This window comes from Schistocerca serialis, chromosome 2, assembly GCF_023864345.2.
Source record: "Schistocerca serialis cubense isolate TAMUIC-IGC-003099 chromosome 2, iqSchSeri2.2, whole genome shotgun sequence".
Lineage (NCBI taxonomy): Eukaryota > Metazoa > Arthropoda > Insecta > Orthoptera > Acrididae > Schistocerca > Schistocerca serialis.
Genome location: NC_064639.1, coordinates 1158879992 through 1158894581, shown reverse-complemented (window position 1 = coordinate 1158894581; position 14590 = coordinate 1158879992). Strand labels below are relative to the sequence as shown.

The window sequence follows — 14590 nt, the reverse complement described above, 5'->3', positions numbered from 1 at the left end:
AATTCATTAAGAAGTGACCAGACATGGACAGAGAGGGGATTCCCAGTTCTGGGTTGCTGCTGTGGGAGATGGATCACCATATTCAGGAAAAGGAGGGCAATTTGGATGACAAGGTGAACTATGAACGTAGGCAGAATAATTTGTAAGTAGTACTTGCTGCTGGAGCCACAATGGAGGAACACCAGCTTCCACAAGGAGGCTGTTCACGGGGCTCTTTCAGAAGACTCCTGTCATGAGCCTAACTCCACAGTGGTGGACAGGGTCCAGCAGATGCAGTGTGAGGGCGATGCTGAACCATAGACCAGGCTCCCATAGTCAAATACAAGGACTCTGTGCAGCTGCAGCGGTGTAGGATGATCAGTCGGTGTGGCTAAGGCACTGAATAATATTAAGATGCTGCCAGCACTTGTCCTTAAGCTGATGAAGATGGGGAAGCCAAGCTAAATGGGTGTTGAAGACCAGTCCCAAAAAGCAGTAAGTCTCCACATCATATAGTAGTTGGTCATCGAGGTTAAGTTCTGGATGCGGGTGGACAGTACAATGACAGAAGTGTGTGACAAATCTTGGTGGCTGAAAACTGAAATTTGTGAGTGAGGGCCCATGACTGTGCCTTTCCAAGTAGGTCACTGTAGTAGGTGTTCAGCCACACCAACAGAAGAGGAGCAGAAGGAAATACAAAAAATATCAGCATATAGGAGGGGAGAGACTGACAACCCTACTGCTAATGTGAGACCATCGACAGCAATTAAAGAGAGTGGGTCACTCAGGACAGAGCCCTGCGGAACCACATTCTCTTGTATATGGGGCGCACTGTCCGAAGCACCAACACAAACTCAAAGTGCGGAATGACAACCTTTGTCAGGTCGAAAAAGTTGGCAGTCAGGTGTTGTCGCCAGGAAAAGGCCGATTGAATGGCAGTCTCCTGGTGGACCGAGTAGTCAATGGTGGAGTGCCCTCGGCAAAAATTGCCCTGGGATGGAGTCACAAGGCACTGAGACTCAAGAAGCCAACACAACCGCAGGCTCACCATACATTCTAGTAGTAGTAGTAGTAGTTGTTGTTGTCTTCAGTCCTGAGACTGGTTTGATGCAGCTCTCCATGCTACTCTATCCTGTGCAAGCGTCTTCATCTCCCAGTACCTACTGCAACCTACATCCTTCTGAATCTGTTTAGTGTATTCATCTCTTGGTCTCCCTCTACGATTTTTACCCTCCACGCTGCCCTCCAATACTAAATTGGTGATCCCTTGATGCCTCAGAACATGCCCTAACAACTGATCCCTTCTTCTAGTCAAGTTGTGCCACAAACTTCTCTTCTCCCCAATCCTATTCAATACCTCCTCATTAGTTATATGATCTACCCATCTAATCTTCAGCATTATTCTGTAGCACCGCATTTAAAAAGCTTCTATTCTCTTCTTGTCCAATCTATTTATCGTCCATGTTTCACTTCCATACATGGCTACACTCCATACAAATACTTTCAGAAACGACTTCCTGACACTGAAATCTATACTCGATGTTAACAAATTTCTCTTCTTCAGAAACACTTTCCTTGCCATTGCCAGTCTACATTTGATATCCTCTGTACTTCGACCAACATCAGTTATTTTGCTCCCCAAATAGCAAAACTCCTTTACTACTTTAAGTGTCTCATTTCCTAATCTAATTCCCTCAGCATCACCTGACTTAATTCGACTACATTCCATTATCCTCGTTTTGCTTTTGTCGATGTTCATCTTATATCCTCCTTTCAAGACACTATCCATTCCGTTCAACTGCTCTTCCTAGTCCTTTGCTTCGAGTAGCTTGCACATAATATTGGTGAGGCTGATAAGACGATAGCTATGAACATTTAGAGGGTTCTTACCAGGCCGTAGCACTGGGACGATGATACTTTCCCCCTATTGTGATGGGAATTCGCCATCACTCCAGATGTGGTTGAAAATGGCAAGTAGGTGGCACTGGGAATCTATTGACAGATGTTTAAGAATTTGAGAATGGATGCAGTCTGGGCCAGGGTATGTGTCAGGACAGTCAGCAAGTGCACTGAGAAATTTCCACTCACTGAAGGGAGCATTATACGGCTCAGGGTGGCATGAAGCAGAAGAGAGGTGTTGTTGTTACATCCCCTGTTTGAGGAGATGAAAGAGGTGGTGGTAATTTTCAGATGCAGAGGTGAAAGCATAAAGCTCATCAAGACGCTCTGTGATTACATCTGCGTCAACAGATACAGCTACATTTGTGGAAATTCCAGGTACACCTGCAGGGGTCTGATAGCCGTAAAATCTGCGGAGCTTAATCCAAACCTGGGAGGGGTAGGTTCACGACGTTCCAATGGTGGAGCCATAGCGTTCCCAATACTCCTGCTTCCGTCATTTGATGAGGAGGCGAATCTGGGCACAAAACTGTTTGAAGGCATTGAGGTTCTCCAGGGTGGGGTAGCGCTTATGACGTTGGAGGACTCGCCAATGGTCTCTAATAGTCGCAGCGATTTCTGGCGACCAACAAGACAGTGACTTTCACCGGGGACAACCGGAGGAACAAGGGATTGCAGATTCAGCTGCAGCAATAATGGTATGAGTGATGGCGTGGACCACCTCATTAATGGTGATAGTGGAGGTGAAAGTGTCCCAGTCAGCCTTGGGAAGAGTCCATCTGTGTAAGCGCCGAGATGAGGGACACTGAGGTAGGGACAGGAAGAGTGGAAAGTGATCACTACCAAACAAGTCGTCATGAGCTCTCCAGTGGATAGATGGGAGAAGGCCAGGACTGCAAACCCAGAAATCTATGGCCGAGTTCGTGCCATGTGCCACACTGAAATGCGTGAAGACACCTGTTTAGGAGGCAAAGGTCGAGTTGAGTTAGTAGGTCCTCAACATCTTTGCCATGGCTAGTAACCTTGGTTTCACCCCACAAAGGGTTATAGGCATTAAAATCACCTGGAAGGAGGAAGGGTGGAGGGAGATGCGAAAAGAGTGCAGCCAATACATGGGGCAGTGCATCACCGTCTGGAGCGAGGTAGATATTACAGATGGCAATTTCCTGCATTGTCTTCACTTTGACAGTCACAGCTTCAAAAGGCGTTTGAAGGGGCACAGATTTGCTACACACAGAGGTAAGGACAAAGTTACAAATTCCACCTGACGATCTGTCACAGGCAGGACAGTTTTTGTAGTAACCCCGATAGCCACGAAGGGTGGAGGTCTGCATTGCGGGAAACCAGATTTCCTGGAGGACAATGCAAAAAGGAGGTTTAATACATAAAAGTTGACGTAACAGCCAGGTGGGAGAAAAGACCACTGCAGTTCCACTGGAGAATAACACTTTCTGTCATCTGGGAAGGCATGAAGTGACCAAGAAGGCAAATTAAGCCTCAATGTCACATGCCACCACTGGCTGAGTGTTGGCATCCAGTGCCACTGCGGCCGAGGTGTCGGTGAGATCTAGATCCTCAGGGAACGCCAGAATCTTCACCTCATCCTCAGACTCAGACGCAGAGCCGTGGGGGAGTGGTAGTGCAGGGGCTACTGGAGGCTCCCGTTTCTTAGTGGACTACTTCTTTGATGGTGACTGTCACAGGCAGGACAGTTTTTGTAGTAACCCCGATAGCCACGAAGGGTGGAGGTCCGCATTGCGGGAAACCAGATTTCCTGGAGGACAATGCAAAAAGCAGGTTTAATACATAAAAGTTGACATGACTGGGGGGGCTTCTCAGAAGTAGTTTCAGGGACAGAGGAAGAACGCCTCCACAGGGGACACCACCTTAACATAGCACTGTCTGGTGGGTGAGGTGGTTTGCGTGCTCTGGATCCAGAGGGCTATGCCAGCAGTAGCGTAGCTACCAGCAGTATCACCCATGCCGGACAGGCCAAAGGGGAGGAGTCAGACGAAGTGTGTCCCACAACGACCTATTATTAGCCTGTCTCCTATCCTATGCTAAACCTCTCCTTTTTCCTTACCATTATCAAACCCTTGCCAGGGGTACGGCAAAGTCCTTAACGGCAGCTACGGCGGAGAAGAACATCTTTGGTACGGCACGGCTGGCGGAGGAGGCATCCTTTCCCTCCTAAGGGCAAATGAGGAGTGGAACCACTGCCTTGTGATGAAGAGGGATCTTCAAAGGCTGAGGGAGTAAACCCTGAAAGAAAATCCTCGGATGTGTTAGGCTTAGCAGGCCAGCAGGTGAGAAAAAGTTGTCATTGCTTTCAATCAAAGAACGACCCTCGGATTAAAAATACCTAATGTAGACAGCACTTCTTGTTTCCCTGGAACGAATGACAGCTCTTCACAGCCTGAAGAAAAATCAGTTGCGAGTGGGAATAATAAATGTAATAACCTTGACAGGAAAGACTGAAGACATTGTAGACGTGATGGAGAGGAGAAAGATTCATATCCTTGGATTGAGCGAGACCAAGTGGAAGGAAAAAACTCTAAATTGCTGAGAGGAGGGTACAAATTATACTGGTAGGGTCACAATAAGAGGCAAAAAATGGAGTGGGGTTTGTGTTTCACAAAGACATTGACCCAGTTAAAGATGTGAGCTTTGTAAGTGAAAGGATAATTAGAGCAAGAGTGAACTTGGGAAAGAATAGTTTTACAATACTCCAAGGGTACACACCTCAGCAAGGGCCCAGTGAGGAAGAAAAAATGAAATTCTTTGACGAACTGGAAGACTAAGTAAGAGAAGATAATGTTATGATAATTGGGGATCTGAGTGCTCAGATAGCCCCAGATAGAAATGGATATGAGGAGGTGATGGGCCCTTTTGGATACAGAAGATGAAATGTTGAGGGCGAAGAAATTCTAAATCTGTGCATAAGGAATCATGTTCTAGTGAAGAACACATTCTCCAAGAAACAAGATAGCCATATGATTACTAGATTTGGCTGGGATGGCAAATATAAGACAGTTATAGACTATATATTAACAGACAAATTAATTGGAGGAAAAGAAAGGGACACTAAAGTCATACCCAGTGAGCACTTGGGTAGCGATCACGGGTTACTAGTAGCTGATCTAAATTATAAGATAAAAAGTTTGAATGCTGTACAAAGAACACCAAAAATTAAGGAGTGGAAGTTGAAAATCTAGTAGCACAAAAACTGTCAAACACTGAAAGGCATAGTGTAGAGGAAGAGGGGAACCTATTAAAAACATCAATAGTCAACAGTGCTGTGCAGATATGTGGCAAAACAAGGTGACAACACTGGAGAAGGAATACTGACAAAAAAAACTCCAAGCAAAGAAAATTGTGAAATAAGAAAAGGGGAAGAGCTGGGAAATATTCACCCAGAAACTAGAGCAGGATAGCAAAGGGAACCAAAAACTGCTATATGGGTTATTGAAAAGTAAAATATCTGATAGAGAAGACATAAAAGCGATTGAAACAGAGAATGGGGATATTATCAGGGACATGGAGGGTATCAGAGAAGAGATGAATTATTTTGAAATCTTACTGAATGGGAAAGGTGCATAAGAAAGTGACACCAAAGGGGAAGCGATGTCCCTAGCATTTGGGGGGAGGGGGAGTGATGCTCCCAAAGTAGAAGCTTTGGGAGCAACCGACGAAGACATTCCCCCAGCCAGCTGGAGGGGGGGAGGAAGATGGGTGGCCCTGAGAGCCCACTGGAGGAAGCTTAGGTGAGGGGCATAATGGTGTCATCAATAGTGATGCTGCTATAGTGGCAGCATAAATATATAGCATTCAAATGGGGTTCAACCTTTCGAATTTTAGTTTAGCCTCAAGGTAAAACAGCCTGTCCAGGGTCTTGTACCCCATAATTTTCCACTCCTTTTGGAGTACTGGGCAGTCCGGCGAGCAGGGGGAGTGGTGCTCTCCACAGCTGACACAGGTGGGAGGAGGCGAACATGGAGTATTCAGACGCAGCAAACGCCTGCAGTCTCTACATGTGGTGCTGGAATTGCATCGGGAGGACACGTGCCCCATTTCCAGCACTTAAAGCACCGCATAGGGGGAGGGAGGTAAGGTTTGACGTCACATCAGTATACCATCACCTTGACCTTTTCACGTAACGAATCCTTCACAAAGGCTAAGATGAAGGCACCGGTGTAGCCCTATTGTCTTTGGCCCCCTAAAGGTGCGTTGAAATGAATGCCCCATCGTCCCAAATGGGCGCATAGCTCATCGTCAGTCTGCAACAGGAGGTTGCAATGAAAAATAATTCCCTGGACCATGTCGAGGCTTTTATGGGGAGTGATCGAAACAGGTATATCACCCAGCTTGACACAGGCAAGTAACACCCGGGACTGGGTTGGGGATGCTGTCTGAATCAAAACCAACCCATTGCGCATTTTGGACAGTGCTGTCACTTCCCCAAACTTATCTTCCAGGTGCTCAACAAAAAAAACAGAGGCTTCATAGACTGAAAGGAGTTCCCATCAGTTCTGCTGGACAATAAGTATGGAGGCAAATATGGATCTTTGTGTTCTGTAGTCCTACATTCTTCCCATATTGTTGCTAGGGAGGGGAACAATTTAGGGTCATACCTGTCAGCATTGTAACCAACCTTCCCTTTCTTAAAGACCACTGGGGCCATTTGGTCCCCATCAGAAGATGACTTGGTCCGCTTCATTACGGGTCATCCACCCTGATGCCATCCACTCTGATCAGGGGCTCCCCCACGTGCACCATCCAGCTACAGCAAAGCCCACCTGGCACGATTGTCTTTGCCGGGAATCCTGATGCCCCAAGAAGATGGGCATCTACTCCTTGGCACACATGGAGAGTTTGGAGCTCTGGCATCAGCAGTTCAATGCCTGAGTGTCAGGGGGCTACCACCACACAGGTATATCACCCAGCTTGACACAATGGGCTGGCTACAGTGCTGGATGTTGGGTGCCGAGAAATCTAATATTGTCTTAGGGTAAAAGATGATAATGGACTAGGGAAGGAGATGATGTATCCTGTAAGGTGTCCTTTCCCAGATGACTGGATTGCAGGTGGGGGTGCAGATCCAGGATGATATGATGTGCAGAAGGTCTAATTGCTCACTGGATGTATGGTGCACTACGTAAGGTGTTCATCCCCAAATGGCCCACACTTTGGATAATTCTGAAAGAGGTGTAGGTGAAACCCTGAAAAGGGACCACAACTGATTTGGCCAAAAAGTTGGAGAATCCTTTTACTCACCTCATACGACAGGCAGGAATACCTTGGGCCTATTGTAACCCCTGGGTCCACATGGGAACAGCGTCTGGCTGCTTGTTGCTACTGCTGATACACCTAACAGCCACACTTCAAGTAGCCAGAAGGGGGAGAAGGTACTGCTCATACACGGCTCAACTGCTCATGCGCATCAGCCCACGCATGAACCTAATGTAAACCGTTGTGAAGTTACTCTCTTCGGAAGCAGTTTGTTGTTATGGCACATTTTGCTGTTGGCAGACACTCGTTAGAGCACTGTGTTTTGTTGTTGTAAATGGTGCATTCCCTTTGCAACTTAAATTTTATTTATTTATTTTTCCCCTGTTTATGCTTTATTGCTGCAGTATTATTCTGCAACAGTGGGCTTAAGTAAAATTCTTTGCTGGAGTATCAGTTCTTACCAACCAAACCAACAAAAATTTAACTGAAAAGTAAAACAATGAAAAATTTCAAGAATTCTAAAAAAAAAATCCTGAGTTTTTCCTGGTTTTCTCCTGGATGAAAAAATTCCCAGGGTTTTCCCAGATGTGCTGGTTGTCCCTGGACATATACATCCTGAAAAAGCTTTTGACGATGTCAACTGGAATACTCTCTCTCAAATTCTAAAGATGGTAGGGATAGAATACATGGAGCAAAAAGCTACTTACAATTTGTGCAGAAACCAGATGGCAGTTGTAAGAGTCAATGGGCACGAAAGGGAAGCAGTGGTTGAGAAGAGAGGGAGACAGGGTTGGATTGTAGCCTATCCCCAATTTTATTCAATCTGTGTACGGAGCAAGCATTAAAGTCAACAAAAGAAAAATTTCGAGTATGAATTAAAGTTCAGGGAGAAGAAATAAAAGTTTTGAGGTTTGCCAAAGTCACTTAGTCTGCCAGAGGCAGCAAAGAGCAGTTGAACAGAACAGACAGTGTCTTGAAAGGAGGGTATAAGATGAGCATCAACACAAGCACAATGAGGATAAAGGAATGTAGTCAAATTAAATCAGTTGATGCTGGGGGTATTAGATTAGGAATAAGACACTTAAAGTAGTAGATGAGTTATGCTGTTTGGGCACCAAAATAACTGATGATGGCTGAAGTAGAGAGGATTCATAATGAAGGCGGCAATGGCAAGGAAAGTGTTTCTGAAGAAGATGTAAAGCCGGAAATGCATATCCTCCTATTTCCATCTACTGTACTATAAATTTTTTCCTTATTTTGTTACCTGAAGTTATGACATTTCTGTGTCTTTATATATTGTAATTGTTTTACTATTTGTATATATGTACATTTATGCATTTATGTCAATGTATAATTAGTTTGTTTTGTAAACATTATTTGTATTTTTACACTAGGTCTGGCCTAGGGAAAACTATGCTATCGAACGATTACATCAATAGGTCGTGTGGAGAACCAAAGTGTTTAGGATCTTTGGTAGTGAACTCTGCCGCGTGGAGTGCGGGCAGAGGGGGAGTCTGGCTGGAGTAGGGCGGTGGAGCAGGTGTGTTGTGTGACGCTCCCGCGAGTTGCCGCACTTTCGGGGTTTGAGAGCACGTAATTGCGCTCGACTTGCTATGATAGTTTCTGACACTGTGTCGCGGACGGGAAGCTTTAGCTGGCGCACATCAAGAGCCCGTTTCGCCTGGTCACCGTGTCGAGAAGAAGGCGCGTCAACATCCAGCTTTTGCAACAGCGACGGCCGACAATGAGTGACTGTCGCCACCTCCTCGATCGACGACTTCAAACCTTCAATCAACCAACAAGGAAGACTGGAAGCACGGAAAGTTTTAGAACTGTATGGCAGACCTCAGCTTTTCAAACTATTCCATTAGCAAAATACAGCAACTTAGCATGAACCTTTGTTGCTCATTGTCCCAATTGCATTACCAAGCAGGGTCCCCTCCTTTTCCGGAATGAACCCGAGTGTCGTTGAAATTCAAACGCCAGCATTAAAGTAATATCATTCCATTTCACTGCTTTAATTTCAAAGTTCAGTTAAAGTATTCATAGCTGGCTACAATATTTAGATTACACAGGCACAAATTATGAGTGCGAGTTTTGTTACCATATTTTAGCTTACCTGTGACTGCAGCTCAGCTTGGTACGTACTAAATTTTACTATTGTTAATCAGAATCATTTAATTCAAGTTCAAAGTTAAATCTCTTATTTCTAAATTGCATAGACTCAAGTAGCTTTTGAAATGATTGTTGAGGTAGCCCAAGACTAACCTCATTTTATTGAATTTCGTCACTAAATTAACTTTCAATTTTCCAGTTTTATTAATTTTTTTTTGATAAATTAAGTCAGAGTGTAGCGAAATTTATTACTTCTGACAAACATTCAGTTTTCACACGACACGTGTCAACCTTCAGTTGCCACGCTTTTAGTGCTAAATATATGTGCATTAAACTTTCATTTTCAGTTATTATAGTAGTTGTCCATGGGACTGGCGACCGTAATTTTCCCAAAATCTCAAATATCTAATTAACGCCAATTAATTGCTAACGTAACGACTGCACATTTACTTTCTTTATTAATTTTACCCCTTTCTCAACATTAATTTCCACCAATTTCATTTGCATTTTTCCTTTCATTTAGATGTAACCCTTTCCTCCCTCTTTACCGACAAATTAACTTCGGTGACAATTGCTTTTCCTAAATTTCCATTAGGTGCATGCGCTTTAATTTTTCACTGTCATTAAGGTCGATAAGTGAGGGGGAGGTTACAAAGAGAAGCATTGAGATAGATTTAAGTGTTAGGAAGTCTTTTCTCAAAGAATTTTTATGGACTGTAGACATGTATGGAAGTGAAACATGGATGATAAGTAGTTTAGACAAGAAGAGAATAGAAACTTTAGAAACGTGGTGCTACGAAAGAATGCTGAAGATTAGATGGGTAGATCATGTAACTATTGAGGAGGTAATGAACAGAGCTGAGGAGATGAGTAATTTGTGGAACAACCTGACTAGAAGAAGGGATCAATTGGTAGGACACATTATGAGGCATCAAAGGGTTACTGGAAGGAAGTGTGGGGGTAAAAATCATTGAGGGAGACCATGAGATGAGTACTGTAAGCAAATTTAGATGGATGTAGTTTGCTGTAGTTACTCGGAGATGAAGAGGCTTGCACATGATAGAGTAGTGTGGAGAGCTGCATCAAACCAGTCTCTGGAATGATGCCATAACAACAATATTCTTTATATTATAGTTACTCAACCCACATGTAAAAATACCACCAAATGAAACCTTATGTTAATATAACATTCTTGTTGTACACAAATGAATCAGCTCCTCCAACACAAAGGCTAAACTTTCAACTGTACAGGTTACAGGCACCACACTTTTATTCCACACCTCTCACTCTTCCTGGTAAGCATGCCCTTTTGCAACTATCATTTGCAATTTCCCAGATTTCAATATTCTATCTGTTCTGTTGCTTTAGCTATCATAATGCTCTGCCAAATGTAATAAACGTACAAAACATGTTAATATTCCTGAGACAGTTAATAGTGTTTTAGTTCTGACATACATTATGGATATGTCTAATAATGTATGTAGTTTACAGAAAGACAGTATTTGCATACAAATATACATTACGTTATATGTCAATACAAAAATCTCTCTCTCGTTCTATTAAACACACAAAATGATCTTATCCACCACATATGACATCCTTAGTATTTATATGCATTAGTTTCTGTCTTGAATATCATACTCATCATCATGAAACTATTTTAATTTGCATCAAAATGACATAGAATTATTTTTTTTATGTACTCACCAAGGAAAACAGGTCCTGGGTCATCCGGAAAGCACACTTCAGCTGACTTTACAACTGATCCATCCTCTAGTTCAACATCTTCACCAGATTTCAGACGTCCAAGTAATGGGCCTGGGGGTACTCCTTTCTCAACACATTTTTCTAGATTGAGGCTTCCTGGGCGAGGTTTTAAACGACAGATGTATGACACTGCCATACTGCAAACGGAACTGATGGTAGTAGCTTTAGGTGACTCTGGACTCTTACATAGTCTCTTGCGGTCTGGAATGGAAACAGTCTGGCTAGTATATATACTGTTGCAATGAAAGTGGTAGTACTCTGATGTACTGGTACATGGGGAAAAAGACTTATGACAAAACTTACATGAAGAGCCTTTGGTTTTAAGTGATTGGAATGGTATTTCTCTTTTAGCTAATCTGTGAGATGAAATTCATAGAATTGTATGCAGTTCATCAAGTCCTACAATGAAATGTTGGCATCAAAGAACTTGAATGTAAGTCCATCTACTTGATCATTTGATAACTGCTTAATTAGTACAAATGTGTACTGCAGAAGGAAACTGTTCTTAGGTGCTCCAGGGAGGATGGTGATTGTTGAACAATTACTGATGCAGTGGGATCACCAAAAATCTGTTACACTGACAGAAATGGAAAGTATCACATAGCAAGCACCTTGACTGCTACTGTGTCTTTAGACCATATGCCACACTTCTCCAACTTTTGGATGTGTAGAGCTACTGGGTGTGACTGATATGGTAATTGTTTAAGGGAGGCTGAATGTTCTCCAATAAAAGACAAGAATGGTAAATCTTGTTGTCAAACCCTTTGTTGGCAGGGTAGAAAAATGGCATATTCCAGAGGACCAATGTAAGATTCCACAATGCAGTTCATACCTACACATCTTAAGGAAAGTATAAATCCTTGATTGGCCGGCTCCCTCCCTCAATTTGTCACCCATTTTGCGATAAATGCGAATATAGGTGTGAATTCTGCTTCAAAATGCGAAACTTGAAATCTACATCTACATCTACATGGATACTCTGCAAATCACATTTAAGTGTCTGGTAGAGGATTCATCGAACCACCTTCACAATTCTCTATTATTCCAACCTCGTATAGTGCGCAGAAAGAATGAACACCTATATCTTTCCGCACGAGCTCTGATTTCCCTTATTTTACTGTGGTGATCGTTCCTCCCTATGTAAGTTGGTGCCAACAAAATATTTTCGCATTCGGAGGAGAAAGTTGGTAATTGGAATTTTGTGAGAAGATTCCGTCGCAATGAAAAATGCCTCTCTTTTAATGATGTCCAGCTCAAATCATGTATCATTTCTGTGACACCCTCTCCCATATTTCGCAATAATACAAAACATGCTGTCTTTCTTTGAACTTTTTCAATGTACTCCGTCAGTTCTATCTGGTAAGGATCCCACACCGCGCAGCAGTATTGTAAAAGAGGACGGACAAGTGTAGTGTAGGCAGTCTCCTTAGTAGGTCTGTTACATTTTCTAAGTGTCCTGCCAATAAAACGCAGTCTTTCGTTAGTCTTCCCACAACATTTTCTGTGTGTTCCTTCCAATTGAAGTTGTTCGTAATTGTAACACCTAGGTATTTAGTTGAATTTACAGCTTTTAGATTAGACTGATTTATTGTGTAACCAAAGTTTAATGAGTTCCTTTTAGCAACTCACAAGGTGGAACATGAGAGATGTGGGGTCACGATATCTACATGCAACTGTGGACACCATAGTTGAATAAATAAGCACAGCAAATCATCTAGTAATTTATACCCCTGAAATCTATGCACAGTAATTATTAACATTACTTTTAATTCTTTTATACAAAATATTAATCCTACATTTTTACAGCTTGACAGCTTCAGATACTAGTTTACATTGTTAACTTTTCGTAAAAATCTTTGTGAGAAAATGGTGGCTTCGCCATTATTTATAACCATTCTACCAGTTTGATTAAAGAAGTAGATTGTGCACATTAACATCAATAATCTTGAGTTTTATGTTTTTGTAGGGATGGTAAAAATGGGTGAGACAATCAAAACCAGATTGAAAAATTTTACTGTACAAGTGAAACTGTTAACTACATATCATTATCAACATTGAGTCACAAGAGGAAGATGAGATGAGTAAGAGTTGAGAATGAAATTGACCTAGACCTTTTCTGAGGATGATTTTTGTGATTTGGTGGAAAACTTAAATTAGAATGGCCATGCAGAGTGATTTCTATCTCCCTCCCCTGCCGCTGACAACTGATGATGAAATAATGCTCTTTATCAATATTCCTAAGTAGATGGCTTATATGCTAGCAAACATTTTTCCTTCCTAAACTGTAGCTACATACCAACTTTCAACACTCTTCCTGCTCACATTAATTGTCTTTACCCAAATAAATAACTACCTACCCCTGGAATATAATCATTAGAGGAGTTATACAATCATGGAGCCCTGATTGCCTACCTTTTAGATTTCCTTATGTTAAAGGACCATTAGTCTCTGGTCATTTACTCAAATGCATGCGTGGCAAAATCACAACAATATCATCTGTTAAAATTCCTTGGAAAATATAATTCTTTCTTTCAGCAATTTTTTAACTCAGTGCATTTGCAGTGACACTGACTTCCCTCTCATTTATGGTCTACTCTTCAGCTACATTAAACATGAAGCACACCCTCTTATTTTGACTACCCAAGAAATGCTTTCTACAACATATTATACGACTAACTCCACTTGCTACAATTCCATTCCTTAAATAAATAATGGTTCTTGTTTTCCATTATACACTTGATCACAAGCTTCCTATTGCCTGACATTTCAAGGTATCTACTCTTTCCATTAGGTCACTGGCATTTGTTGCACACCTGATAGTTATGCTTTCTTCTCCCTTTCTTTGTATAGCCCAGCATTAATCTTTCCATTCCTCTTTGATTTACTATGAATTTTCTGACTCTGAACACAATGGACATGTCTCAAAGCCATAATTTATTACTGGTAGTACACACTGATAAAAAACCGTTTTCTTCAACTCAACTGACTTCTTACACATAAAAACTGACTAGTATCTTCCGTAAGCTTTCCACACAAATTTAATATGTTAAAATAATTATGGTTTTAAGCCACCTTTCATATTTTAAAGTTGACTAAAACAGACATATTCTCCAAACTTCTGCACTTGTGTACATCCAATATATATTTCTCTTCAGTGTCCATTCACTTAGCATGATCTTTGCTTTATAGTAATTCATTATTAGACTAACTTCAGAGCAGACTACAGCCACTTCACTAATTAGTATCAGAAAGTTGTTCTATATTATCTGCCCAGAACAACACCAGGAACAAATTTTTGGTTATTTAATCTCTTTCTCAGAATACAGATTCTATTTGTTTTCCAATTAAACTCAGACACAGCTTTTCTAGGACTGCTGAAAATAGTTTCAGAGATACAGTCTCCTTGTTTTACATCCTTTTCAATGGTAAATTCATTAACTTCTTCAACAACATTCATAAATGGTGTAGAGGTATTGCATATGTTATATATGATTTAATATGTCCCTGATTTACTCCTTATTCTGTTAAGAGCCTCAAACAGAGCAGGATGATTGATCAAATTTAATGTCTCTTCAAAATCTATAAAGGCAAGGCAAAGAGG

At 41.9% G+C, this 14590-nt stretch overlaps 1 protein-coding gene across 1 annotated transcript in view; it reads right to left on the bottom strand.

The window, feature by feature from the left end:
- The window catches only part of LOC126458614 (ribonuclease Z, mitochondrial), a 134780-nt gene that overhangs the window by 67336 nt on the left and 52854 nt on the right, over window positions 1–14590 (bottom strand). Inside the window, exon 4 of the mRNA XM_050095780.1 lies at window positions 10930–11190. Within this exon, the coding sequence (XP_049951737.1) occupies window positions 10930–11190 (261 nt within the window). The remainder of the gene's footprint in view (window positions 1–10929; window positions 11191–14590) is intronic.